Below are 26939 nucleotides of genomic sequence, written 5' to 3'. Positions count from 1 at the left end.
CATGCAATGTGCTGTGTCACTGAACTATTTCTCTCGGCATGCCTGCACTCTGGCCAGCTGCATCTCCTCGCTTTAATCGCTTGCTTCTCCTAAAAATATCTCCCCTCTCTCTCTCTCTCTCTCTCTCTCTCTCTCTCTCTCTCTCTCTCTCTCTCTCTCTCTCTCTCTCTCTCTCTCTCTCTCTCTCTCTCTCTCTCTCTCTCTCTCTCTCACCCTCCCTCAGTCGCTTCAGTCTGCTGCTCTCAGACATAAGAAGTCCTTGTCTTGAGGGAGCATGACAGCAAAGGGGTGTTGCCACAGAATCATATTATAAAGCGGGTGTAACCTACGGCAATGAACGCGAGCTTCTCCGTTCAAGTCCCTCTGTAGAGTTTGCAAAAAGGGAAGAGAGCTTCACTTCACAAAAGCCCGACTTCGGACTAATTTTGCTGTTAGGAGGTATCTTACAAGAAGACTGTGAGGGGTAAGTAGTGATGAGATAAGTTAAGAAATGTGCGATCTGGGGAGCAGAAATGACCTGCAGGCTTGTTGTTTGCAACAGAAAGTGGTGATTTCCACTTTGAGTGGGTCTGTTTTAATCCCAGATCCACCTACCACAGACACACGGCGCAGAACTCTGCAGAGGTGAATCAAGTAGGAGAAAAATGTTGTTGGCACACGCAAACTGAAATTGAGTATAACAATATGTTTCAAACATAATAGTACACTAAGACATGATGTAAAATGTTGAAATCGGGCCTTTTTCAGTAAGTAGTGAAAATAAATAAATACTGACGTGTGATCGGGGGAGCAGAAATGGCCTGCAAACAATGTGAAACGCCGTATTTTATCAAGAAGAAGGTGCCGTTATCCACTTTAGCTACATGTTCTTGTTCCTGGACCCACCTATAACAGATACAAAACACAGAACTGCACCGAGACGGGACGCAATCGACCAAATTTACAGTTTTGATGTTAAAAAGAATTGGTTTTGTTTTTGGAGTATTGTATAAAATGTTGAAAAATGCATAAGAACAAGCTGTTAACTTTTACAAATGTGCATTAGTATTGTATTGGAAGAATAGGATTCCCTTCTGGGTAAGCAGTGTTAAAGTAAATACAGAAATGTGTGGATTTTTGCAAACAGGAGTGAATTACAGGGAAGGTGAAGCCTCACAATATGATGGAGGTTTAGTTTCTGCTTGTTTCCGTGGCAGCTGTACAGCAATGACAAAATATACAGCTTAAAGGGAGACAGCGACCAGCCTGAGGTGCTTAATTCTTTTAAAAGCGGGGTTTTTACACTGATTAAATACATGTTTTCTGTCAAACAATAGAGACAATAGAGTTCCCCTCCCTTCAGGCGGTCAAGTGGAGGACAATGAGTGGGAGTGGGTGCAAAGACGCCAGAAAAAGTCTATGTTACCAACAGGTCAATGAGGATATGACGAGACTACAGACTACAGGCAACAGTCAACGATAACGGCCTCCCAGCACAACTGGTAGTTACTGCTTCGCCCATATTTCGAGAACAGACAATCATTCAGTGAGACTTTTAGCAATTTGACAGTTGAAGTCTTGAAGCTCAAGTACAGCTACAGTATCTCACTGTCGTGTAACCGTTATACCCGTTACCATATTCATTTCTAGCTATGAAAATCTACGTAAAACAAAACGATAAGCACGTTTTTCGTTCTTCCATCTATGGAGTTGTCACTGAGATACCTCTAAATATTTTTTCCATGAATTTTCTTCTTTCTCTCCTCCTGTAAAGCTGTTTCAGTGACTCATGATGGAATGGAGGGGGTTTCTTTCTTCAGATATTGGGTGGAAATGTTAAGCCCATCTCACATCTGCTGAAATTGTCAATCCAACACCAATAGAACGGCAGTCGAATATCATTTCAAGGGGTCTTTAAGAGGTTTGAGGTGAAACTTGAGGTGACAGCCGAGTGTATTATTAAAAATGTAGATATACAGAACATAAGAATTAGAGAGATTTACTTTTTGTTTTTCCAGCTGTTTCATGTCAAAGGGTGACACCTCCCACCCTCGCATTATGTCATGTTTTGCAGCTGCCAAGCTGAGATGTTTTCCAGCTGATGTGTAAGTTCAGATCTTCTGGGTGGGGTCGGCTACAACTTCATCAGTGTCTTGATTTCGTCTGGACGACAGCGACGTGTTTTCCAGTCACACGCCATGTTTGAGTCTGGACAGGTCTCCTCACCCAGAAACCAGAGTTTCCTTGTTTCTATGTCAACCTGTCCAGCGGGAGGAAGTGAATCCAGATTTAATTAAAACTCTGTGCTGAAAATAAGGAGCCGCCTCAGAGAGAGGGAGAGGCGAAGGGTTTGGGTATTAGCTGGGGATCCTTTGCACTGAGCCGCCATGCATACCATTAGCTGCTGCAGTCTTCCCTGCAGGGTGTGCTTGTTTTTGAAAATAAACACCACATCACGGCCTGCATTATCCACGCCGCCAGTGGCTGCCCGTGCTGCATCATGCACGGTGTAACGGCCTCCCACACAAGCATAGTCCTGCCTCCTGCCTCCACCCGCCACCTCCGGCGTGCGCGCCGCTCGCGGCAGGGACAGACCATCCTCGCTGTGGCTGAATGGAGTTTAGCCTGCAGGTACGACGACGCCTCCCTCTGTGTTTGTGGCAGCTGGTCGGGAGCCGGGATTGGAGAGACGATGCTGTTCTCCGCTTTACCTACATGTTTGTTTTACTAACTGGACCAACAGACACATGGCTCAAAGCTGAAACTGTTGTTTGTCCATTCATTTAAACCAACAGTTAACATCTCTATGGAGCGCACTCTGCTGTTATGGTTTTATATATACTAGGACGTTTAAAAGTCTGTGTGATGAAGAAACACTGGTATATTGCATTCTACTTTTGATTTAATTTGACATATTTTCTCATATTTACACTATTATTGGCTTATGTATTTCTTTGTTTTATCCACATCCATTGTAGCTGGATTCTATTACACTGGATGTACATACACACACACACACACACACATATATATATATAAAACCAAATGGCTCAGTCTACAACAGACCAACACACAGCACATGAAAAACTACAAATTGTGGCTCCTGTGAAGCACGGTGGTGGCAGCATCATGCCATAAGGCTGCTTTATATACATGGATCAAATGAGATAGAATGGAGCAGCCAGGGTATCTTGAATTATATTATAAGATAGTTTCAATGCAAATGTCAGGATTTTGTCATAATTCAAAGTTTTGTTTTCACATAGTTTCATTGGTAAGATGCTTAATTCCTTATTGTTGAGCAATAATCACCTTTATCAGTGCAGACAGTGGAAACCCAAAAGAATTCAAGAGGAAAATTTACAATATTCCTTTTTCTATGAATTTTATTCTACATTTAGCAAAAACATCCTGAACTTTGACCTCCACCAAATGCACCACCCTTCATCGAGACCAGATGTCGCTCCGTCTCACTCAGGCAGCCAGCAGCAGCACCAAAACTACTGTCGGGCAACATACTCCCGGAACGTGACGGCCTCAGCTTGGTCCGTCAACTTCTCAGACTGGCCGTGAAATATTTAATGGCGGGGCACGAACCAGAAGGGCGCCCGGGGGAGGGGAGGCACAAGTTTGAAGTTGCAGGCTCAATGTCCGCTTTACATGTCGGACTGTAGATATCAATTCAAACGGTCTCATTTCTTCAGGCCGCAGGCTGCGGCTGACGAGGACGAAGAAGGTAAGAAGAAGTCAGCCGTGCTGTCATCATCATTAGCTTCCCATCAGCTCCCATCTCCACTTTGTCACTCTCAGCTCCACGCCTGCCTGGAATCCATTCTCTCTTGGCAGATGATAATTTGCCATAACTAAGTCTTTGCCTGAAGAAGAATAAGTTAAATCCCTGTGACAGAATGGAGTCATGGCTGAGAAGCATCTCCACCACATTATTCTCGTTCCGTGAGACTCTTTCTGCCGTACGACAACTTCCAACACTTTTTATCCAGTCAGCGTTTTACCACACAAACTGGGGACAAAGGGGACATCAGGCATGACTTTAACTAAAAACCAAGCCCTGATGTCAGTCAGTAACAATTTAACACACCACTAAGTGAAATACGTCCACATGAGTAGATACTGCAGAATATCTTTGAATACAAGGTTTTAGACTGTAGATGGAAAGTGAAAGATGCAGCAGAAAGATGCAGCCCGGATGTATAATCCAACATTCATGATACAACATCAGAACATATGTGGAAAAACAGGAATTTTATGGAATCAATCCAGACAGAAACATTCGATAATCCCTAAAGGTGCAGGTCTTCTGGGGTGTTTTCGGTGTGCAGTGATTGGTGCTTTTCAAAAGAAACACAACAATAATAATAGTTGATGGGCAGCATTAACTTACTGATCAATAATAACGAATAGGAACTGTACGACTGGCTGTCGGCGTTCGTTAACCTACAACTCTAAATCCTTATGAAAGGCTGTTTTCAAGCCATCAAGGTTTTTATTTGTGCCATTGTCACTCTGTTTTTCGGTCTTTTTTTTTATAGATTTCATATCTGTATCAATTTGAGCTCCTGTTACCTCCAACCAGTCGCACCGTCTCTCTCTAAAAAGGACTTTGCAGAGAAATATAACTGATGAGGAGCTTTCTCATGTAAGCCAAGATAGAAATGTGCTTGAAAAGGATTATTAACAAACTAACCGGTCTCACGAGGGTCTGAACTCAGCTCACGTTGCCTAAATCTTGGTGAATTCTGCTTTGACACTGCCCGTCCGCTCCACTGGAGGTTTCGCTGTAATATTCTGATCAGTTTGTACATTCAATTCCACTGAAATCACATCTCTTCCACACTGAAAAACGTAAATCATCTCGACCATGTGTCAGAATGAAACGTCTTGGGCTGCAGCTGACTGCAGCTAATGTAGTAATGAATTTACTTTAAGTTAATGCTCGTGTACATACATATAGTTTCAATATACATACAAATGTCATTGAAAAGATTAATTGTGCTGATTCATCAACATTCACGTTTACAAACAAAGCATGTACGCTTTCTTTTTCAGGGAATAAAGAAAGAAAATGTCACAACAGATGTTCCAAGAAATGAGGGAAGACGGCCGATCAGGTGAGATTTCCGATGATTTAGCTTTATTTCAGAAGACTGTCTGGCGTTATTAGTTCCAGTCGCTCTGTTCTCTGCCAGCAATGTTATTTATGGGGAGCTGCTCGGTCTAAGTTCTTCCCCTCGGGGTGCGGCTTAATGACGGGACCACAGCGAATGGCCTGCATGTGAACGACGTTATATTTAGCCAACTTGTTATTTCAGTTCGTACATTTTTTATGCCCACTGGAGGACTGTGTAGAGGGGGGGGGGGAATCAAAAATGCTGATTGTGTTCCCAGAAGTTCTGTTGTGTCGGCTCACATCAGCCAGATGAAGCTCTGTTCTGACCTGCCGCTCACCTTTTAATTACAGTCTGGGCTCAGTTTGAACAGAGAATCTGGACGTGTAAATTCTCTGAGAGTCCTGGAACTTGTCATTTGTGTCTTGTGATTGCAGTCCTGGGGATGTTGGCGGTCCAGGTAGAGAGAGACCCAAAGACCGGGGCCACAGTTGTCAGGTCAGTGGCCCCCGTGTCGACGGCGGCCACCGCTCCGAACGCCACCACGATCTTCGACGACGGCAGGAAGAGCATCCGCGCCCTCGGCGGGCCGGCCGGTCAACCCTCGACTGAAGAGCTCGGGCAGATCTTGAACGCCATCGACGGCGTTGGGATGAAAGTGCTCCTGGACGAGGTCGCAGTGACGCCGAGCAAGGCGGACGCCAAAACGCAGGACGAAAGAGGCAGCGGAGCGCCAGATAGAAACGTCCTGCCTTCGATTTCCCCTCACGCCACGTTGAAGATGGATGACGCGCAGTTCGCCGATTCAAGAAGCGTCCGGCCGGAAGCTGTAGAAGAATGTACCACGGTGGTGGTCGGAGACATTGCAGAACAAGTGGACCACATTGAAGATCAAAGATTGGAGGAGGGGCCGGTCACGCTCATGTTCCTGGGATACGCCGACACCACGAGCGGCGAGGACGACACCCAGGAGGACGAGGGGGGTCTGATCACCGTGGAGCGAGTCATGATCACGGAGGACGGAGACGAGCACGTCTTAGGTCCGCAAACATCGCTTTGTCTTCAGTCTCCAGAATGGGAGGGAGGGAGAGAGCCTCAAGATTTTCAGGACGTTGGCCCGGAGGAGAACGGAGGCGGAACTAAAGCCCGGCGAGGGGAAGGCGATAAAGGCCTTCAGGAGTCGTCTTCGCCCACCGCAGGGGAGGGAGACGCCAAGGCAAAGCGCAAGACCTGTCAATGTTGCTCCGTCATGTAAGAAATGCTCAAGCAGGGACTCATTCACTGTTTCACCGTTTACTTTTATGGACCTTTTAGAGTCAATAAAAACAAAACGTGTCATTAGACTGTGGGAGAAAGACCCTGAACCTGGAGTCTTCTTGCTCTTGTACACTAGTACTACTCGTACACCACTGTGCAGTCCACTGTCAACACTTGATATGTCCTCTCAACATTCTTGTTAAAGGTCTCTTACGGCTGCTCTGCTTGACTAATAAAAGTAACACTTGCTCCCCCTTCTGGACAGAAATGGGAGTGTCACCAGGCCCTCATGCACATCGTCTCTCTTCCCTTCTGCCTCATTGAGACTCGTTACTCCAGACTGTGTGAACGAAGTGGGAGGCATGCTTTTATAATGCATATTTCAGCTTTCAGAACAATAATTTCAACAGTTATGTTAAGTTCTAATCGGTGTCTGACGGAATGTTTATGTGAAAATGCAGAAAGTTGAGCAGTTTTGTAAGAAGCTACTCTCGGTTGTTATTATCACTGTGAAGGCATACATGTGCATTTTCTAGTTTGAGATTTTACACAACAATTCACCAGAAAATGTATTAATTTTGGTGAAAAACATACTTTTTTTTTTGTTGCTTCTCAACCAGCTCGTGGATTGGTTGGGTTAATCATGACACTGCAGAATGACCTCTTTCTTTCAGTATCTTTCCTGATTGAATAAATACGACATAGTGTGTTATTTAGACAATTGATTAGTACGCTGGGTGGTGAGGGCAGTGGAGTCCTAGATCAAAGGTGTCAAATACATTTTAGTTCAGAGGCCACATGAAATAACCTTTAAATCTGACCTTTAAATCTGCTTTGTTGTGGCGCAGAATCTATGTGATAGAAAAGTCTCAATTTTTTGGCAAAAAGACGAATATTTACGACCAGAACTGACTACAATCACAACATAAAGCCAAAGCTCGGGTCCCAGTGTTGAGTTGTGTCCACTTCTCTTTGAAAACCTGCAAGAAAACTGATGTTTTCTTTGAAATGTGTGTGGCGGTTTGGCCGGATTGGAGCCTCTTGCAGGCCAGTTTTGGCTCACGGGTCTCATGTTTGACACCCTTGTCCTGGAATTAATGAAAACAAGCTCATATATGTGTCTGATTTGGACTCTCATGATTCATCATTAAGATAAAAAAACAAAACAAAACACATTATATGATGGTTGCTACAAATCTTGTGATAAAAAACCTGTGACTGATCTTTTCCTGCACTTTTTCTACAAAAATAGTTTTTATGATCGACAAAAAGTGCAAATATTTGTAAACTTCTGTTTTCATTAAAGTTTGAATACCTTCACATTTCAGCCTCATTTATTTATTTTTTGTTTATTTAATGCTTCAAGATATACGACTCAATAGGAATGTCACATCCTAGTTCTTCCCCTGGACTCACGCTCAATCACTCGGCTTCCAACATCTCGGGGTGACTCGCTGATCATCTGGTGGAAGGAGGATTGTGTTTGATCACATGACGCCGGGACAGGAGGGTACAGTAGCTAAGTAGATCAGACGGATCATTCATATTTCCATCGGGGCTCGATCACACACAGATGATGCCTGCAGCGCTACAATCAGGTGAGTCTTTACATTTGGAACTTCTCGTTTATGCGTCGACCTTTGTACTTGCTTTTTTGGGGGGGGGGGGGGGTTAGTTTGTTTCAATAACTGTTTAGGTTTAGCTGTTGAAACTTACAGGAAAAGGATCCTCATCGCATGCATTATTGTATTTATATGGATATCGATACAAACGATGCCGTATTATATCATGGATGATGGTATTTAAAACTAGATATTGTCACAGAGCACCTGTATATACTTGAATTCTAGGAAACGGAAATAAATACAGGATTTAAAATAAACAACACAATATTCTTCATAACAGCAGAAGAAGATGAAAAAAAGTTCCTTGAACGGAGGACAGAATAAACAGGTTAAGCTCATTAAGAAGTATTAATATGGCCTGTTGCTTGAGCTTTACATGTAGCGTGGCGCTGCTGATGTTCATAATCCTGAAGTGCAGTGCGACTGGCATTAAGCCCCTGAACACAGGTATAAATATAGACTCATAGATTTAAAGCCTCCAGCTCAGGGAGCTAGATTATACCAGGACAATGATTCCATTGAGGGCGACATATTGTGCTGAAGCATTCAGTGACACAGCGGAGTGAGTGAGCACACGGTACATGTCCAGGTGAAGAGGGATAGTTGTAGAAGTGATTTGCACTCGTGGACGAGGCTCCGGCTGAGGGAGGAGGAAAAAGTTGGAGGGAAAACATGATTGGTGGTATGAGGCCGGCCCGTCTGGCAGATACTGTACGAGCGTGTGCCAGAAGCAAACTGAGGAAAGCCGATTAGAGTTTCCCTCTGTCAGCAGAATTGACTGTGCTAGGTCACAGTGGGAGAGAAAAGTCACCAAAACAACACTGCAGTTTTTCTGCAGTGCGAAGCAGTTTGTAAAATAAAATAAAAGAAAAGAAAAGAAAGAAAGGAATATACCCTGAATCTGTTAATATTGAGATTATTCTGGGTAGTCATTTATAAAAACCGTGTTTGGTTTATGACGCTGTCATTGTCTTCTGTTAAATTACATTGCATTGTTGCCAAGTTACTTTTGCACCTGACTTTTCTGCACCTGATATCAGTGGAACAGCTGTGAACGCAGCCTCCAAAGTCTGACAACACACCTTTTCTCTGTCGACTTTTCGATGGGAAATTACAGGGAAAAAGCTCCATTAATAATAAGTAACTAACTGAGTAACTATATCAGAGATCAGCAACAGTTGTTTCCATCACTTTCCACCATCAAATCTAAAACACATTTAACCTTTAAAATGACACAACCCATTAGGTTTCACATATAGTTTTGACATACACACAAAAAGGGGATGTCATGTTGCATTTATGAAGTGTCAAATACAATTTAAGATGGTAAACCTTTTATTACATTTTCAGCTGTTTTTGCACCCGACTTCAGTGGTTTGACCTTTTTTTTTTTTTTTTTCTCCAGTATTTCATTTTGACATTTTATCTCAGGGGTGTCAAACATGAGGCCCGTTGGTCATTTCATGATTTTTTTTGCGCAAGAAGATTTAATGACAATTGGCTTTCTTTTGACAATGTAGTAATTTTTTGTAGTAATTGCTTGGTTTTGTGAAATATAGAAAAAATAATAATATTGCACCACAACAAAGAAGAACTTTAAAGTTAAAAATTTAAATGTTATCATGGCACTGTTTAATCAACTCCAGATGAAATGCACAGAGAAGTCCTTATCACTAGATGTCTTTTTTTTGTCTGCCCTCACACAGATAAACTTTATGTAAAACTAAGAAATTTCAGATGGAGTTTAGAGTTTGCCTGGCAGTTGCTGCTGACTCGTATCCCCTCCATGTTTTGTTTTTCACCGAAATCACCCTTTGACTGGCAATTTTTCCTTTTTTTTTCTGGTTTTTTGGGGGGAGGGAACCGTTTTTCCCAAATTGTTACCAGAAGTCATAGCAAGTCATTTTTTTTTTTTTTATGTTTTGACGTGCTTATTGTGCACATGCTCCCAACGCTGAGGGACTATAGTAACGAGCAAAAATCCTGCAGAAGAAAAAAGAAATAATCAAGCTGGCACCTCGGATAGTAATCATTGCGCCTTGCCTCTTAAAGAGGCAGGCACACAGAATAATGACCTCACTAACTAGTCTAGAGGCAATATTACAACAGAGTATGTAAAAAGGGAATAAAAATCCTATGATGGTAATTTCACCATAGACAATGTTTATCTGAGAAAATCCTTTTGATAATTCCTCTTGTTTAAAGGAACTTGAAGCGCAACACAGGAAGGAGATCTGTTGACGAGAACCAATGGATTCTGAGTCCGACCCTCAAACCCCGGGATTCAATGAAGACGGAGGTCTTTGGATGAAAATGGACTCAAAATGTGTAAACAATCACACAGAGAGTCCAGCAGAAGCCGCTGATGGGAAGCCACAAGACGAGGCCTCGGTCCTCCCCGCGGTTCCTGCAGCCGTCCCGAGGTATTACAGCGTGATGGACGACGAAGGCGCAGATGATGTCTTCATCCCACCACCACCTCCTCCTCCTGCTCCATCAGACGTAGGCCTTTTGCTGCCAGCAGAGGAAAGCACGGAGGAGACAGCTAGTAATTCTGCCGTGGCCCTTTCAGATGGGGCAGCTGACGCCACAGAGCCTAAAGCTAATCCCGGCGGCTTAGTCCAGACCCATGGTGAGAAGCAGTTAACGACAGCAACGAGCCAGGAGGAGGAAGAGACAGAAGGTGCAGCGCATAGGTCTCAAGAGTCCATGGACAACACATGGCTGTCTGAAGACTGCCCTCTGTCAACTTATAAAGGCGCAGAGTGTCCAATGGAACAATGCCAGGACGCAGATGAGAGACATTATGAAGAGGACTCCTCTGGAAATGAAGACACAAATGAGGATATTTTGATTTTGAGTGGAGAAAGTGACGCAAAGAGAGAAGAATATCTTGGAGAGATGCCTTTGAACAACTCGGAAAGTGAGAGTTGTGCATCAACAGGAGGAGACGAAACTAAACGGGAGGACATTTGTGGTTTTGACATCCACATCAACGCAGTGGGGACGGATGTTTGCAGTGCAAATGATGACAGTTTTAAGTGTTCAGAGGAAACAGAGGACAAGACGGGGGGAAATCAGCCACGGGTGGACGACGATAACGAGCACGTTGACAGCAGATCTTTGGATTTTGACCTCACAAAGCACAACTGGGTGAGGAGAGAGAGCGGGAGCACCGAGATCTCCGAAGCTTCAGAGGAAATTCGGACGAGAAGGGAGGAGGACGGAGGCGGGAGAATAACTTCCGACATCCAACGGGGAGAGCAGCTCCTTCAGCGTCTGCAGCTGCTGCAGCTCCGACACGACGTAGACGAGGCGGAGATCCCGTGTGAGGTCGACCGGGAGGCGAGAGGTCAGGAAAAGGCTGAACTTGAGACCGACGCAGAAGATTTGAGAGAGGGCGGAGGGAATCTGACAAGTGAAGAAGAGGAAGATGAGTTAAATCTGATGGAGAAGGAGAAGAATGAAAAGAATGGGAGTCAAGATGTTCGGGAAAAGACGAACCCTTTGTGCCCGGCAGAGCCACACCAGGAGATGATAGTCAGCGCCGAGGTGGGAGACTCTGACGATCAGACCGACACTTGTCAGCCTGTAGATTTTCCTCCCGTCAACTTTCACGAAACAACCATCGAAATTCCGGTCGTGTCGACTGGACACCGACTGTCCGTTGCAGAGACCTCCATTGAGAGGCAGATCCACGAGGACGCTCAGAGGAAGCAGAACCTGCAGAGGGCCGGGGGCGTTTTCAATCTCGCCGACGACCCAGACGTGCTGGAGATTCCCTTCAAGACGAATGTCGACCTCGACTCGTTGCCGACCGCGGTCAGGAGCGGCCAGCGCGGCGGCTGGCAGTTCTCCCAACACAAAATGAAAAGTCAGGAGATTCAGCGAGAAGTGGTGAACCAGGGAAAGATCCCAGGAGGGTCCAGCAGAGGCGAGGTTCGCCAGATGAAGGAGTCAAAGCTGCTGTTCGAAGCTTTCCAGCAGGACAATACCGAGGGTCCAACCAGATACCGGAAGCCCTCGACGTCTTTGAGCAGCGGCCCTATTTACCCTTCTGTGCTGGAGCGCACGCGTAGCCTGGAGATGCTCTCCCTCAAAAGTGTCCCCGTGTCTCGAGCACATTCCCTCAGGCTGAGCAAAGCCGCCACCCCCGACAAGAGTCTTGAAAACCTCAGGGTGAAGAGTCCAACCGCAGGTCTGCGAGACAAAACACGCTTGTCCCCTTATACCAAACAAGACAAGCACTATCGCCTCTACAAGAGCATGGACTCTATCAGCGGCGCCGCCTCCGCGCTATCCGCGGAGAGTAAGTCGAAGGAGGACCCGGTCAAGCAAAGATCTCCCATCCTCCCACAAAACCCCTTCTTCAAGCTGCGTCCGGCCCTGGCGCTGCAGCCAGAGGTGGAGAAAGACATCCGGGAGGCCAGAGAGAGGGAGGAGGAGCTGCGGAAACAGAGGTGTTCTCTGTACGGCGAGAGGAAGCAGCACACCGAGGACCAAGACAGGACAAACAAGCTACCAGGTGAGGCAGTGATTCTATTCTCCAAACAATTCGGCCACATTTCTGCTGGATAAACACTTTCCTTTATGCTCATGCTCAGAGTTCATATCCCCATTGTATTGTCTTGTTACGAAACGGTTTTCTGTTTCTGCTTCTGGTTTCAACAGTTAACAATTGTCATCTACGATATGATATTTAAATCAAACCTGATAAAGTTTACAATATGTATGACAAATATTTTTTTGTTGGTAAATGAACCTCATCTATCAGTAGCTGTGGGTCAAATTCTGCTGTAATTGTCATCTCATGCTAAAATACATTGTTATAAATGTTATAAATGTTTAAAACACGAGAAATATATATTTTTTTAATCAATAATAAGCCCTTCTGATTTCAAATGTATGACCCTGACAGACTCTATTAATCCATAATTCTGAGCTAAGGTCAGGAAGGGGCAGTCGTCCAGCAGATTTTAGCCAAGGGCTTTGTGCTACTGTGCAGGAAGAAAGATATAATTGCAATAAATACTCAGCTTCAAGTGAAATGACTGGAAAATACAAGCTGCAGCGCCAAGAGTCCAAAGCCAAATCTTGTAATTTGTGCAAAGCTAATAAGAGTTATTCTTAAAGTTAAGCCATGGGCTGAAAAATTGTCTCTTCTGTGTCTTCTGGCGACCGTGAAACCGTTTGTGTACAGTAGCTCCAGCTGCTCGCTTCATCTTGCCCGTGAATCAGAAAGGAAACTATAGTGACCTCACTTCTCCTAAATACACCCTTAAGAAGTACTTAAACCGCCACTCTGTTTTCACAATATGCTCCGACTTAAAAACAGGATCAGCAAATTAATGCAGCAATTTTTTACTCTTCAAACCCTCATTCTCTTGATATCTTGTGAAAAGCTGCGAACAACTAAATCTTTTGGTTGAGGATGGATGGATGGATGGATGGATGGATGGATGGATGGATGGATGGATGGATGGATGGATGGATGGATGGATAGACTTTTAAAAACAATGCTTTGCAAACATGAGCCCTGACTTATTAATGCTCTGAAAGCAAAGCCTGAGAGTTTCATTCACCACTGGTCAGCATTAGAATTCTTCAGCTAAACGTGATTTTGATCAGATATCCAAACATCATTGGCTCCCAACATATACCGGAGAGGCCATGCACAATTTACACGATTAGTTTTCCCTGAAAGCCTCGACAAGACTAACGAGCCAATGACATTTCAGTCTCTCCACACCGCAGTACGACACTGCAATGAATGTCCTTCCACATTAGTGTCACGCGGCATCGTCAAATGTCACTGATGCTTAACAGCACCTTGTTGGCTCGTTCCCCACATGTGAGTCAGTGGAAGCTGCGCTCTGGAACGACTCGTGGCACAAATACAAATGGCTTCAGGCCGTCGATGCAGCACTTTTGAAATCAATACAGTATCGTGTTTTAGTGAGGACTGGCGTCGCCGCTGGGCCTAAGTGTGAGAGCTTGACGTTATCAGCCAGGGAGCGTCTCAGTAAGGGAGCTTCAGACAGTGTCAGGGTGACGCTGAGGGAGGAACTGATGTGTGGGGAGTGAAGGCAGTGACTCAGTCTGGAGATGTAGTGAGACACATTGACCTACAATGACATGCGATACGCTTCTTCACAATTATGACACTCTATACGCAATAAAAGTGACAAAAGAAGCATTTGTTGATTTGTTTTCCATGACTGAGTTAAATTCATCAGTCATGTGAACTGATTCTGAGCAGAAGGTACCTTGATATTTAAATGTCAAACCAATTACATCACATTTACTGACATACATATAAGTGAACCAGTGTTATTTTTACCATGCACGTCAGATTTCTTCTTCAACAATCTTAAATCCTATTACTTTGAATTGCTTTCCATTCCTTCCTGCAACCGCAATCTAAACTACGTCAACATGAGCAACATCTCCTCGGCCCCATTTACACGTTTTCAAGTGAAAACGTGTAAATCTTTTCTTTTTTTTGGTAACAGAAAATCTTTTCAACGTTTTGAAAACGATGTCCTTTTCTACACATCCAGCAAAAAGAAAACACATGTAATTAGCATGACAGGCCACTAGTGGGTGCTGGTGGTTGTCCTTGTAAGGAAACTACACACACGTGTGTGCAGAGAATGACGCACTATAAACATCAACAATGGGAGTACACACACATTCGAGTGGACAGACCACCAAGTTGGATTGTTATTGCGGTGACTGTCAAAATAAAACTACCAAGTCGAAGGAGAATCTAGACTGAGAGTCATGACACTGGAGACAAACACTGTTGTTATTGTCCATCTACTGAGCATGTGCAGGACTATTTACTACAGCCGCGATGCGCAGAAGCAGCGTTTCCACCGTCTACACGACAACAGAGTCGGAGCGTTTTTGAAAAGTTCCACCTTGTGAGCGTTTCAAATTGTGATTTCAGTAACTCCGAGCACCGTTGTCCTGTAAATGGACTTCTCAACAGCAACAAACGTTTAGCATTTTCGCTTTAAAACGTTGCTGTGTAGACAGGCCCTCATATCTCCAACAAATTGGGGTTTGGATGATTCGCATATGAAAGAGAAATGCAGCGACGAGGAGCCAGTAGAGGCACGACAGTGTGAACAAGAGGCAGGAAAACAGGTGGAAAGGTGAAGATTAATGATAAAAGTGATTTAATTCAATCATCCAGAGCTTGAAGGGGCGTGAAGAAGAGTAAGCATGCCAGATGGCGATGGTGGAGGACGAGTGTCAGACAACGGCGGGACCTGCTATGATGTATGGCTTGAAAACAGTGGCACTGTGAAAGACAAGGTTAAGAATAGACAGATCAGAGGGATGTCTGAGGCTGAACAGTTTAGAGGTAAAGCTGGAGCAGCCAGGCCGAGATGGTTCGGACATGTGCTGAGGAGAGACGGTCGATACAGAAGAAAGGATGTTTGGACAGAGAGGAGAAGAAGAAATAAAGACGGTCGAAATATCAATCCATGTTTAAATGCGTCATTATAATGTGTTAATTTCTCAAAGCGCAGCTCTGAACTGTCACTGCGGGTTTCTACCGTCGGTGGTCTGTGAGCCAACTGGACACAACTTGTCAGGAACCGTTTAAAGAACCGAATAGAACACATTCTGTACATCTGACCACGAAGCTGCTGGCCAAAAATCTGCTCGTTTCATTTGATCCCGCTCCGTTTCTTCTCACCCTTCAGACATCAGGCATCAGTCGCGTGGGAAATTGGAGCGCGTTTGGCCACCGCCGTCCAAGAAAGATCAGAAGAAATCAGAGCAGGTAAAGCGCCTCACTTTGAACTGCCGTGTTCACTTTCATTCCTGCTGCTTTTTTTTTTTCTTCTTCTTCATTTCATTTTCGATTCCTGATTTGTCAGAGGCAACATGGTGTGATCTTACGCTTCCTCTCAGAGAGTTAAGAGGAAAATCTGATTCAGGTTGAATCTTCAGGTTTCTGTATGCGTGTCTTTTTGGACTGTCGGGGAGCTGATTCTAAAACTGATCTCAAAGTGAGAGGATCAAGAAGAAAGGGCTAATCTCCGGCTCTAAGCCCTGGACTTCTCTTTGTCTTACCTCACAGCAGGAGCCCAAAGTTCACAGAGCAGGAGGTCAGAGGGCTCCTCTTTGGCAGCGCTGGGAGTCTGGTCTAATCAACGGGCAGCCGGCGAAGGAGCAGAAGTGACGTCGGCCATGCTGCTTCCTCGCGAACGTCGTTGATCTGCAGAAGAGTTTTGTCGACACGCCGACACGTTTCTCAATGACACCGACTGCTGAAGCACAAATCAGCCATCATATTATGATCACTGCAAGGTGCCATAATAAAGAGTCTTATTCACGTCAAATGTTAGAGGGTAGTGGGGGCGATAAGTGCACGTGATCGACATTATACAGCCACCTTGCCACTCACAGATCTAAAAGTATCTACTGCTAACATCCTGGGTCGATCTACCAAGATTCTGCATTCTGAGGGTGATTTCGGCCCCGTTCACACGACGCTTCAAGTGAAAGCGCATTGTTAAATCAAGGTTTCGTGTATTTTAGTTTCTGGTTACACAAGGAGATTGGTCTTAAAGTCAAAATGTGAGGTACAACAGAGAAAACGTCTCACAATAAAAGTCTGCAGCGTCCACAGCAGACGGCTGAGCTGGACGTCGTCTCATTTTCACCGACGGTAAAAACTGGCGCATTAAAACCCAATGAAAGCTTTCAAGTTTACAGAACAATTCAACCACATTACATTAAACAACACTGGACATTAAAGGGGTCATATTATACAGAGTTCAACACTTTCACAATGAGAGGTTGGTCCAAAAACGTTGTATTCAAAGTTTATTGCCCCAAATCCAGCTTTTCCTTAATTTTCCTCATTTGAATATTGGATCATAGGAGCTGCATTCAGAATCTGCTGTGTCTGTGTGAGCTGGACTGGCTCCGCCCACACATGCCCATCTTGGGAAGAGGAGGAAGTACTTCCTCTCGTGGTGCCATGTGCCAGAGCAGAGCTGCCTAATTGTGGGAGGAGTCAAAGGGAGGGTTTACCTTGATTGGGATTGGCTGAACCCCCGATGACACTATATAGGGTTTGATTTCTGATTGGCTGGTTGGAGCAACACACTTTTTAAAAACTGAAACAAGCCAGGGAGAGAGAGGACAGACTGTCTTCACTTCATTCCATTATTGAATAGACATTGTGTGTTTTAATGTCGATATATTTATGTATCACACATGATCAGTGCATTTTGTTAGTTGATCAGCTTCCACTCTGTGTGCAAAATATCATGTTCGCACCCATTTCTAACATAAAAAGCTTAAGTCTGAGTGGTTTAGTTTATTTGGTGGTTTTCGTACCAAATATTACACAAGTGGTCATAATGTTATGGCTGATTGTGTATAGTCATGAAGCATATTCATTGGCATTCACTCTGTGATAAGTTGGGATTCAAACAGCTGTTTAAAACTAAACAAAAATGATTTTCACCACTTCCTGTTTGTGCAGGTTTGCTTTAAATTGGACTTTACAGGCTCAGTGTATACCAAGCAAAATTCCAGCAGAGGCTGACCATTAGATATTTAAAATATAAGCGTGATGGACTCAGATAATCGCTGGTATTTACCAAGAAATTGTAAAGCTTGAACCAAAAGTCCAAGCAGATCTATCAGAATAATCAAATAACCAAGATCTTCCCGTTAGTTCAAGTCTGCTTTGTATCTGCATCTGAGGTGTTTTTTTTTTTCTTTTAACTTCTCAAACTATGGAGATTTAGTTCTGTTGAGATGAATAAAGCAAACTCCTACTGTTAATGACTCTTGGTTTTTATTGAACAGTTCCAAGTTAATCACGGCGGGTTGTTCAGGAACGTTTTAGCTTGTGCAGAATTTCTGCACACACGGCGTGGTTTTAGCGCCACCTACAAGTGAAACCCCTCAGCAAAGTGAAGTCAGGGGAGAAATGTATTGCTTAAAACTATCCTGAGTGTTTCTCTTTTACAACAAGACGCTCGGTTCGTAATCTCCACGGGCAGAAGTTCACGGCTCATCCCGTCTAAGCGCCATCTGTCAGCCCAACAGCTTCTGCCAAGAGAGAAAAGACTTTCACCTCCCGGCTCAGAGACTCCCGCATTAATTGGCTTCGGCTTCTCACCCCTTTGACATTTTAAGATATCTTCCCTAAACATCCCCAATGCCGACCCAAATAGCAGACGTCTGTGTTTCCACCAGCCAATAAGTCTTCACAGACAGGAAGTCGAGCTCGAGTTAAACGACCTTCTTTTCTACAGGATCAGTGTCGGGCAGGGCTCTCCGGCACCAGAATAGTCCATAATATTAAAAATTGTAAGACCAAACAAATTGTAAGCGATGTGTTAACTTTGTTGTTTCGATTCTATTATAAGGACATTTTGAGTTCATTCAACTTAAAGTGATAACTTGGTTTGTTAAATTCACGTTCACCACTTCTAAAGCAAACATTGCATGCATTAACTACTTTTCCCACTGCGTATGACAAAGAGCCTTCTTGAATGTCACACACAATGAGCGCCAAAAATCAGCTCGCTTCTATAGTTATCCTGAAAATGTAAAACTATTGATACGAATGGCTAAGAACTGGAGCAGGAACAAACAAAGAAGGTTTTGCCTACAAATGTTCTGAGGATCAGAAGTTGTGTTTCTTTCTTACAGTAACATCCTAAACTGATCACTTTCTTTTAGAATTTTGAGTTTTTAGCTCCAGGTATCACTCACTAAACAGCTGCCCTCTAAACAGGAGCCGGCGATTTAAGGAAATGTGTGAGTGAATGAGTTAATGCAATCTTCTTTTTTTTTTTAAGCAATCTGGAATTAATCCAATTTGCTTTTAAATGTGTTTTCCATGTTTAAAAAATCCTGTAGTTAGGCATTTCATGCTTATTTGTTCATGTCTGTTTTAACAATCGAGAGGAATTATTCCACATTTCTTCATTAGTCAAGTCAAGTCAAGTCATGGAAAAGCTTCAGTTCTAAAGGTACCAGATGGGAAAATCCCATTTCCCAGTTGGGGTGGTTCACAAGACAACAAGAAACACGTTTTTGTTTTTCCACCAGAAATCTGCAGATAAATGAAAATAAGTGTAGTCATAATCTGTCTAAGCTGACATGCAGAGGAAATATCAAAGTTAAAGTCAGTATCTAACAGCAAGACGTTGTTTCTACACACAAACAAACTTTGCTGGATTTGAAAGAAAATTCCCACTTTCCTGAAACAAGAGACAGCAGCAAAAGAATAATGTGTGATACACTAAAATATAAGATACCACATAAAGGTAAGCATGAATAGAATTTCATGGGGGGTATGATGCAGTCTTTTCCACAACCAGTAGAGGTCAGTATAACCTTAATATGGAACAGGAAGCGATCCAAGGAAACGTCACATTACACTGACATGACATAACTCGCCATAGTCTTTAAGAATTCAAGGATTTATCATTATATTTAAAGAAAAGTACAATTTTATAACACTAAAACATCAAAGAAATGTAAATTACAACTGAACATGTTTTCAATGGGGCAGTAAAACTCATAATCTTCACCCATACTTGTCAAATCAAGTCACTTTTATAATCATCTGCTGATTCATTCATGGTTTTTGGTAATTAAGCAGCGAGTAGCCACGTCACAGGAAGTGTAATCATATGCTGAGAAAGTACATTGCTTATGTAACCTCTGTGACTCTTCCAGGGATGAGTCACAGAACTGCAGCCACCGGCGACGTGCATTATCACTTCAACGAACCTCAAGTTGGGAGAAAAAGTTGCCTCATGGACCTTCTGCGTCAGTTTCTGCAGCCACACGGGGGTGGCTGAATTCTTCAGATGTTTGTTTTGGGGCTCTGAGTCAGTCTGAGCGAGATATGTCATGTCGGGAGCGTGTTGAAGACTAAAAAAACAAAAAAAGAAACAGAATCTGCTCCCTGTGGGAGAAACATGTCAGTTACTTTGCTTGATTTAAAGAAAGAAAAAAAATCGAAGCTGTTCAGGGTGTATTTTTACATGCAACGCTCCCACATTTCTTGAAAAGCTCAGTTCAATCTTGACCAACTTTTGGCAGATGTGTGTTTTTTTTTCATCCAGAATAAAACAAAATGAAGAAATTATAACTCTGGATGGCTGGCTATGCAAACCCACGTTTGGGGTGTGGGGTGTGTGTGTGTGTGTGGGGGGGGGGGGGGGGGGGGGGGGGGGGGGTTACATGAAGACAGAACAGCACATTCTATTATTGTATCCCTCCGTAACCCCACATGTACTGATGCATGAATGCTTGTGAGAGGGTGCAGAGGAGGGTATGGAACAGCAGCAGCTCTGACATCACCGCTGCGAGATGGGGCTCGACTCGGCTCTGCACCGGCGGCGGCGGCGGCGGCTGAACGCGGCGGGCAGATGATGGATGACTCATTCCCGCCGCCCACACCACTTCCCATCGTCAGGATCTTTCATCGACTGACTCTCGCTTGGCTCCGCATGGTGCTCGTGTCTCCCACGGGGGGGGACTCAAGGTGCAGGATGTTACAGCAACAAACAGTTCCAGCGACGACTCCCGAGCATGAGGAAATAGCGATTTGTTGAGTCAAGTACTGAGACGCCCTGACACTGATGTTGTAATAAAGAAGAGAATGAGTAAACCATTTAAACTGTTAAATGATTAAACTCCATTGCGAAGGCCAACGAGACTGAAGCTCATGAGCCATAAACTATAAGAAAAAGTCAATTTTTAAAAAAAAATACTGCTCCATGTGCTTAATTAAACTGTAATTCAACGCTGGCGGCCGTCTCTTAGTTGGTGAGGTTTTAGGTACGATCCTCTAAGAACTTTCTTCGGGGGAGACGGTGAACCCCATGTTCCTTGCAATGGGGTGAAAGCACGGAAGCAATCATCCTGGGTGTGAATGGCTGAATGGGGCAGATCAGGGAAAGTCCGTCGACACTGCTGAATCGGGAAAACGTGCAATGTAAGTAAAGTCCGAAGGCTTCACGTACTTTACATGATCAGTCCCATTCATGAGGAAAGACATCACAGACTAACTTACCTCAGGTGGATGTGTTCATGTATCATTAACTCTCATTCATAATACAAGGGTTGACTGTGGGATCAATCAGGATCAGACAACCAGCAGAAGTACTTTGGTCGCTGTAGCAGACTGGGTGGTTTACTGGTCAGGCGACAGTCCAACTGTCAACTAAAGTCTTAAAGATTTTATTACACAATTAGTTCAAATGAGTAACTTTCCAGGATGGTGGGCTTCACCGTCACGACAGAGAAAGAGGTACGACTGTCCCAGAGGAGCTCAAAGTAGAGACGTCGGTTCTCCAGGTTGTGAATGAGGCGACTGGGAGTCTGATAGCGATGGCCCACGTTCGTCTCAAGTAAGAGGTTCACCAGGTTCAGCCAACTGGGACAAGGCCCGAGGTTAACCCAGGAACCGCTGGAGATGTCACAGCTCTCAGATCTGGGTTCAACTTGAAGACGACATTAGAGCCTGGGCGACTTTCCGAGCTACCACCATGACCGAAGGTTTATTACGAGAAGACAAGAAGATTTCATTGTTTCTTGGGTAATTCTGATACCTCTTTCACAAATCTTCAGAGAAATGCTCTAAAATTTCAAAACAAAGGAAAATATTAAATTCTTTTACTGGATCCAAGAGAGATCGAATTTTTTTCACTGTTTGAGCTCAACTTCATGTCGGACAACTATTCTTTATGGTCAGTCTCTTCTTGCCTTTCTTGGCCTCTCAGAGAAAATAGTAATGTTAGTCATTCTATTCAATTTGGGACAAAGTATGTGTATTTCATCACATTTTCTCATTGCCTTGTGTTTTTGGTTTTTTTCACTCTTGGATTACTGAAGTGAAACATATGAATAAACAGCGAGTAGCCAGCGTATGAGGTAAGGACGGACCTCACGTGGCCCCCGTTGAGTAAAGCCATTGTCCTCAACAAAGCCCCCCCCCCCCCAGCTTCCAGCTCCCCCTCCCTGTCACCCCCCCTTCGCTCCCGCGTTTGGCACAATGGAAACTCAGTTGTCTAATTCCATTATCCCACATTACATCGGTCTACAATAATATGAAGAAGTCATGCACTGTGAGACGAGTGCTCGTGTTAAATGCTTTGCTTTATTCTGCGTTTTCTTTGAGGTTTTCATTGTCGGAGTCCGCGTTGGACTGGTGTCGCTCTCCCTGAAAGGCCAAACTGTTCTCTCTCGATATGCTCTTTATCAAAACTAAATGCAGTTTTGAACTCGGTCTGAAGGCTATTTGTTTTCCATCGTACCAGATCTTTTAAGCAGCTTAAATATACGTGTTTGTGAGAGTCATTAGCTTCATATATTATTATAGAACAACACAGATGGCTGGATTGAATTAACAGGACAATTCATTGTTTGGCTTGTTTAGCAGTGTTTTTCATGTTTTACATCCTGTAGTTTTGCATTTCATTTTTATTTCCAAGCCTGTTTTTGCAACATAGAATACTCACTCTACATTCATTCATTAGTCAATTCAAGTCAAGTAATGGAAAAGTTGTTATTTTAGTAAAGTTCGCTTAAGTTATCAAAAGATTACATGCTGAGTTTGGAGACTGACAGCAAACTTCTTCCGATTTTTTTCAAATTCATTTGAGAAGAAACGTCCTTCAGTGTATTGGTGGTTAGTCAGTGCGCAGGTTGTTCTTCACTGTTCGTTGCAGTTCAGTGCATGGATTGGAGGACGACGTTCAAACTCGTATTCAAATTCCAATTAGAAATTCACAATGAAACTTCTTGAAAGCTTTCAGAGTCTGTGACTCATCGGCTTTCAAAAGATTTCACCTAAACGGCTAAAATGCTTCCTAGTCAGTAAGGCGAAGGCGTCAGGTGTTGATGGTTTTTCTCCATTTAGCAGTAGTGAGAAGAGAGTTGGACGTATTTTCTTCTGTGTTTTTGGCAGAAACGGGAATTAAAGCATTACGCTAAGACATATAACTACTGGTCAAGAGTACATATCGGGGTGGTAGCGCTTTGAAATTCCCAAAGGTAATAGAAGATCAAATATAAGCAACGTTTTTGAAGACTGGACTTTGAGTATCTGTACTTAAATACAGTCAGACTGGACAATAGTGATACTTTATAGGGCTGATAATCTGATAGAAACCATTAACAGCCATTCTTCTGCGCGTGTCATTTAAAACAATGGGTATGACGCGTCCGTCGGTGTAAAGCTTTGCGGTAACGTTCAGCAGTCTGAGGTAGTCTGAGGTCGTGGGTACGGGATGAATGGAAGACAAATCCCTTTTACCCAGCGAGATTGTTATCTTTGAAATTTCTCTTCCGCCTCTTGGCCGCCGGCCTGGGTGGCTGGCGTCAGGAGAGCGGTTCACTCTGGGCTAAGCCCTTTAAACCAACTATTCAGAGCCCCTTTTTGCATGGTTTCTCCAGAGGCTGCCACTGACTCGCCTCCCAAATCTATTTTAGGATGTAAAGGAATGACGATAGTCTCGCTCGACGCTCAAAAAAAATCCTTTGACTCCACTGAATGGAGCGCCGCTGGGATTAGGATGGATATCGCAAAAAAGAAAGTGAAGATCACATCCTCGGTGGATGTTGAACCAAAAACAGGAAGCCTCCCATGAGGACAACAATACCCACTGTCAGAGCTTCTGGTGTGGCGGAGGCTGAGGAGGGAAGGAGGGTCGCAAAGGGCAATGCAGAAGCCTGGAAGGTTCCTTATGTGTCCTTTGTAAGAAAATTAAATATTGAAGAATGAAGCTGTTAAGAATTGGCAGGGGCGACTCAGTTGGTCTTCAAATCTTAAAACTCATGGTTTGATGATCTTCCTCATCCGTGGGTTGGTGGATGCAGCCATTGCTATGGAAGCACAATGGATAGTAGCCGTCACCACTGGGGTACTCAAGTAATAAAATGTGCAATACAAGTTGAGTCCATGAATACAAAGAATATATTTTGTATGGTTTTCATATCAGGGTCCAGTTAAGACAGAAAACCTAAGAAGTAGTAGTAGAAAGATCAGAAGTTTTGGCTTCGTCTTAAACCCTGAATACAAATGACACACCATGGTTGAACATATCGGGTTCAATTAAGTGAATTATTCCTTTCATTTGTTAATAAGTACACCGTCGTAAAGTATGTTTCATGATGGAGCTATTGGGAAAGAATCAGAAGAAAACGATCATGAGCCAACTGTTGGTCGACCCGAGCGTGCTGCAGGATTCCATAAAATCTCTGCTGTGCTTTTTTCATCCTGGATGTCAAACATGAAACGCAGCAACCCGACGAGAGGAGGAGTTTCACCAAACATAACCTCAGGTGGAGTCGTCAGAGAACAAAAACAGACAAGATTACCTTAACTTGCGGACTATAAGCCAGATTTGGGGGGGTGACTGTTAGGAGAGTTTGTAGTTTCTCCAAGAGTTTCTTTCTTTTATTTTTCCCCAATGCATGCATTTGAGGCAAAAGGAACTTTGGATAAGCTCCGCCCCCTAATGCAAACAAACCAATAGCATTCAACCACCAGCTGCCAGGGCTCGGACAAACATTCATTCCAAACATTCCAATCGGTGTGAATGTGGTTTCCCTGTGATGGCCTGGAGACCTGGAGAGAACCATACCTCCACCTTGAATTAGATAGCCGAGTTTTCTACATTTTGTATTTTGAAAAGGTGTTAAATTTGACCGTGTTAGATAAACGGATGGTTTGAAAAAAATTATGGACTACTCAACGCGACATATAGGTGGAACATGGAGGGATTACATACGAACACCAGGGCGTTATGAGCAGATGTACTGACATTGTCCTGAATGTTGCACGTGTACCCGGGATGTAATCTGTGCAACACGGCTTAGAGGGGGTTATATTATACTCTGAATCCTATGTGGAGTCATGGGAGGGGTGGTGAAATGAGGGGTTTTGGAGAGCAGGAGGGATTATGAAGCAAACAAACTGTGACTCGCGCCAGAAACAACAGCCTCAGCATCTGCACGTATTCATGCAGGAAAAATTATTTAAAAAAAAAAGAAAAACCGGAGTTATTTGTACCCTTGTGGGAAGCGACTATGGAGTGCCGCTGCGAGGGCAGAGGTTCAAAACTAGCAGAGCGTTGCCAAGGCCGCCCGGGGTGAACCTGAGCGGCCGGCACACTGTGCCACCGCCTGGCTGGAAGGAACTGGGTGGAAACTGGGCCATCTATATCTGGACTACCCTCTGATTATGAACAGATTATGCAACCGCACAGCATGCTTTATGTAACCTGTTACAGCCCAGCGCCCCTTCTGAGTACCCTTTGTTCCCAAATTGAATAATTTAATGGCTCTAACCAACGTTGCCTCGACGAAAAGCCACCTGCCCGGCAAGTCGAGTGCGAAGCTCTACAGACGCCTCAGCTCATCAGCGTGTCGGGATTTCACACCGAAATAAAGCCTGTAACCCTGTTTAATTCATGGCAGTGATGTAAGTCGGCGTCAGAAGGCAGGAAAACGGTGAGTGTGCGTGAGGAAAACAACCGCTGTGGGGTTGCAGTTACAAACATGGTGTGACGGACTAAAAAAATCCTACAGATGCTTTTAAATCCACTCATTTTATTCAGTTCTTCAGCTGCATTGTAGAGCTGGAAAAACCTGTTCAACTGAAATTTTGAATGTCATCCAATCTGTACATCGTACATGAAAGCCACTAAACAGGGTGTCCAGGGTGGGTATTGTCCTCAGTGATGTTGGGCAGCAGGAACTGTTTTTAGCTCCTCCAGTGATTGGAGAGGGGAGCAGCCAACGACCTTCTGAGCTGCTTTGGTGACCCTCTGGAGCGTTTTCCGCCAAGGAGGAGTCCCCCCTCCAATAAACAAGAGTTTAGTGAAATCGTAACACTTCACCTGGGATGACAGCTTTGGCATTGCTAATCCTGAAGCTCAGTCGGCAAAACAAACGACAGAGGGCATAAACTCTAGAGCTACTTTCACTGAAGCTTTTAAGCCACATCGGTTATAAATAAAAAGTTCTCCGAGCTTGTTTTTCTTCTTTCTGGTTGCACTTAAGAGTTTGTATAGTCCAAAAGATATGGATCAATGTGACTTTTAGGAAACATAGGAGACTTGTCTTCTCTGGTCTGGGCTCTGAACCATTGCAGATTTCTGTAAAAACGTTGTGTTGCATCACAAAGATAGCTTTCATAGAGTGCACGGTGATTGAAACATGCGTGGAGGAAGCTTCGGAGAAATCATCTGATGAGTTACGTTAATGTCAGATTCCAAAACTGCACAGTCCTATCACGTCAGCAGTGAAGCATTCATTGACTGCTCACCACATTTCCTGTCAACAGACATGATTATTCACTATTTTGGTACGTTTTCAAGATACATTGTGGATTTTCTTTTGAAAAATGAACTTGTAGAAGAGGCTTCTTCCAACAGTCTGAGTCTGGACTGTGTAGATCTCACAAGTTGTACGACAACTCCCCGACAAAGATGCTCTTTCTCTGAGTGATTTCCTTTCCCTAAAAACTGAATTTAAAAACTCCAGTTTACACAGGGAGCGGATTAGCCTAAGCTGCTCTGTGGCTGCTGAGAAAGAAGGAAACAAAACAAACTTATCGCCATTATGTCACAGGCGAGCCCGAATCCTCACTCCGGGAAACCACTGCAGGTCAAATCTGGACAAACCTCCCATCCTGGTGTGTGTGTGTGTGTGTGTGTGTGTGTGTGTGTGTGTGTGTGTGTGTGTGTGTGTGTATCACACTTTATTCCTCCGTATTTCCCCTGCAGCTGTACAGACTGTCCTGCTACGTCTTCTATTAATCCTTTCACATTCTCCTCCTTTCTATGCATGTAATTTGTTTTATGAGCATTTCATAAGCGTATACCCCACCCACCCCCACCCCACTCCACCCCAAGCTTCATCACAGCCCCCCCATACACTCCAG

The 26939-nt window shown here is 44.0% G+C and overlaps 2 protein-coding genes across 2 annotated transcripts; both read left to right on the top strand.

The window, feature by feature from the left end:
• The first annotated feature begins 244 nt into the window (after positions 1 to 244).
• LOC308124106 (uncharacterized protein) lies at positions 245 to 7684 on the top strand. The gene is made up of 3 exons (XM_080486923.1): positions 245 to 463; positions 5047 to 5108; positions 5543 to 7684. Exons 2-3 carry the CDS (start codon positions 5063 to 5065, stop codon positions 6358 to 6360), a joined length of 864 nt encoding a protein of 287 aa, XP_080343049.1. The 5' UTR covers positions 245 to 463; positions 5047 to 5062; the 3' UTR covers positions 6361 to 7684.
• Positions 7685 to 7901: 217 nt separating this feature from the next.
• On the top strand, positions 7902 to 17804 carry LOC308124239 (uncharacterized protein). Its single transcript, XM_080487152.1, has 4 exons — positions 7902 to 7960; positions 10193 to 12512; positions 15706 to 15785; positions 16086 to 17804. The coding sequence occupies exons 2-4, from the start codon at positions 10238 to 10240 to the stop codon at positions 16185 to 16187; spliced, it is 2457 nt and encodes an 818-aa protein (XP_080343278.1). The 5' UTR covers positions 7902 to 7960; positions 10193 to 10237; the 3' UTR covers positions 16188 to 17804.
• The last annotated feature ends 9135 nt before the right edge of the window (positions 17805 to 26939 follow it).

Source organism: Lipophrys pholis (assembly GCF_963383615.2).
Source record: "Lipophrys pholis genome assembly, chromosome: 19".
NCBI lineage: Eukaryota > Metazoa > Chordata > Actinopteri > Blenniiformes > Blenniidae > Lipophrys > Lipophrys pholis.
This window is presented reverse-complemented; position numbering and strand designations above follow the sequence as displayed.

Coding starts and splice junctions, on each gene's coding strand:
- LOC308124106 (XM_080486923.1), top strand. CDS start 5,063: ATGTCACAACAGATGTTCCAAGAAATGAGGGAAGACGGCCGATCAG. Junction 5,109..5,542: donor GAGGGAAGACGGCCGATCAG/GTGAGATTTCCG, acceptor TTGTGATTGCAG/TCCTGGGGATGTTGGCGGTC.
- LOC308124239 (XM_080487152.1), top strand. CDS start 10,238: ATGGATTCTGAGTCCGACCCTCAAACCCCGGGATTCAATGAAGACGGA. Junction 12,513..15,705: donor CAGGACAAACAAGCTACCAG/GTGAGGCAGTGA, acceptor CTCACCCTTCAG/ACATCAGGCATCAGTCGCGT. Junction 15,786..16,085: donor ATCAGAAGAAATCAGAGCAG/GTAAAGCGCCTC, acceptor CTTACCTCACAG/CAGGAGCCCAAAGTTCACAG.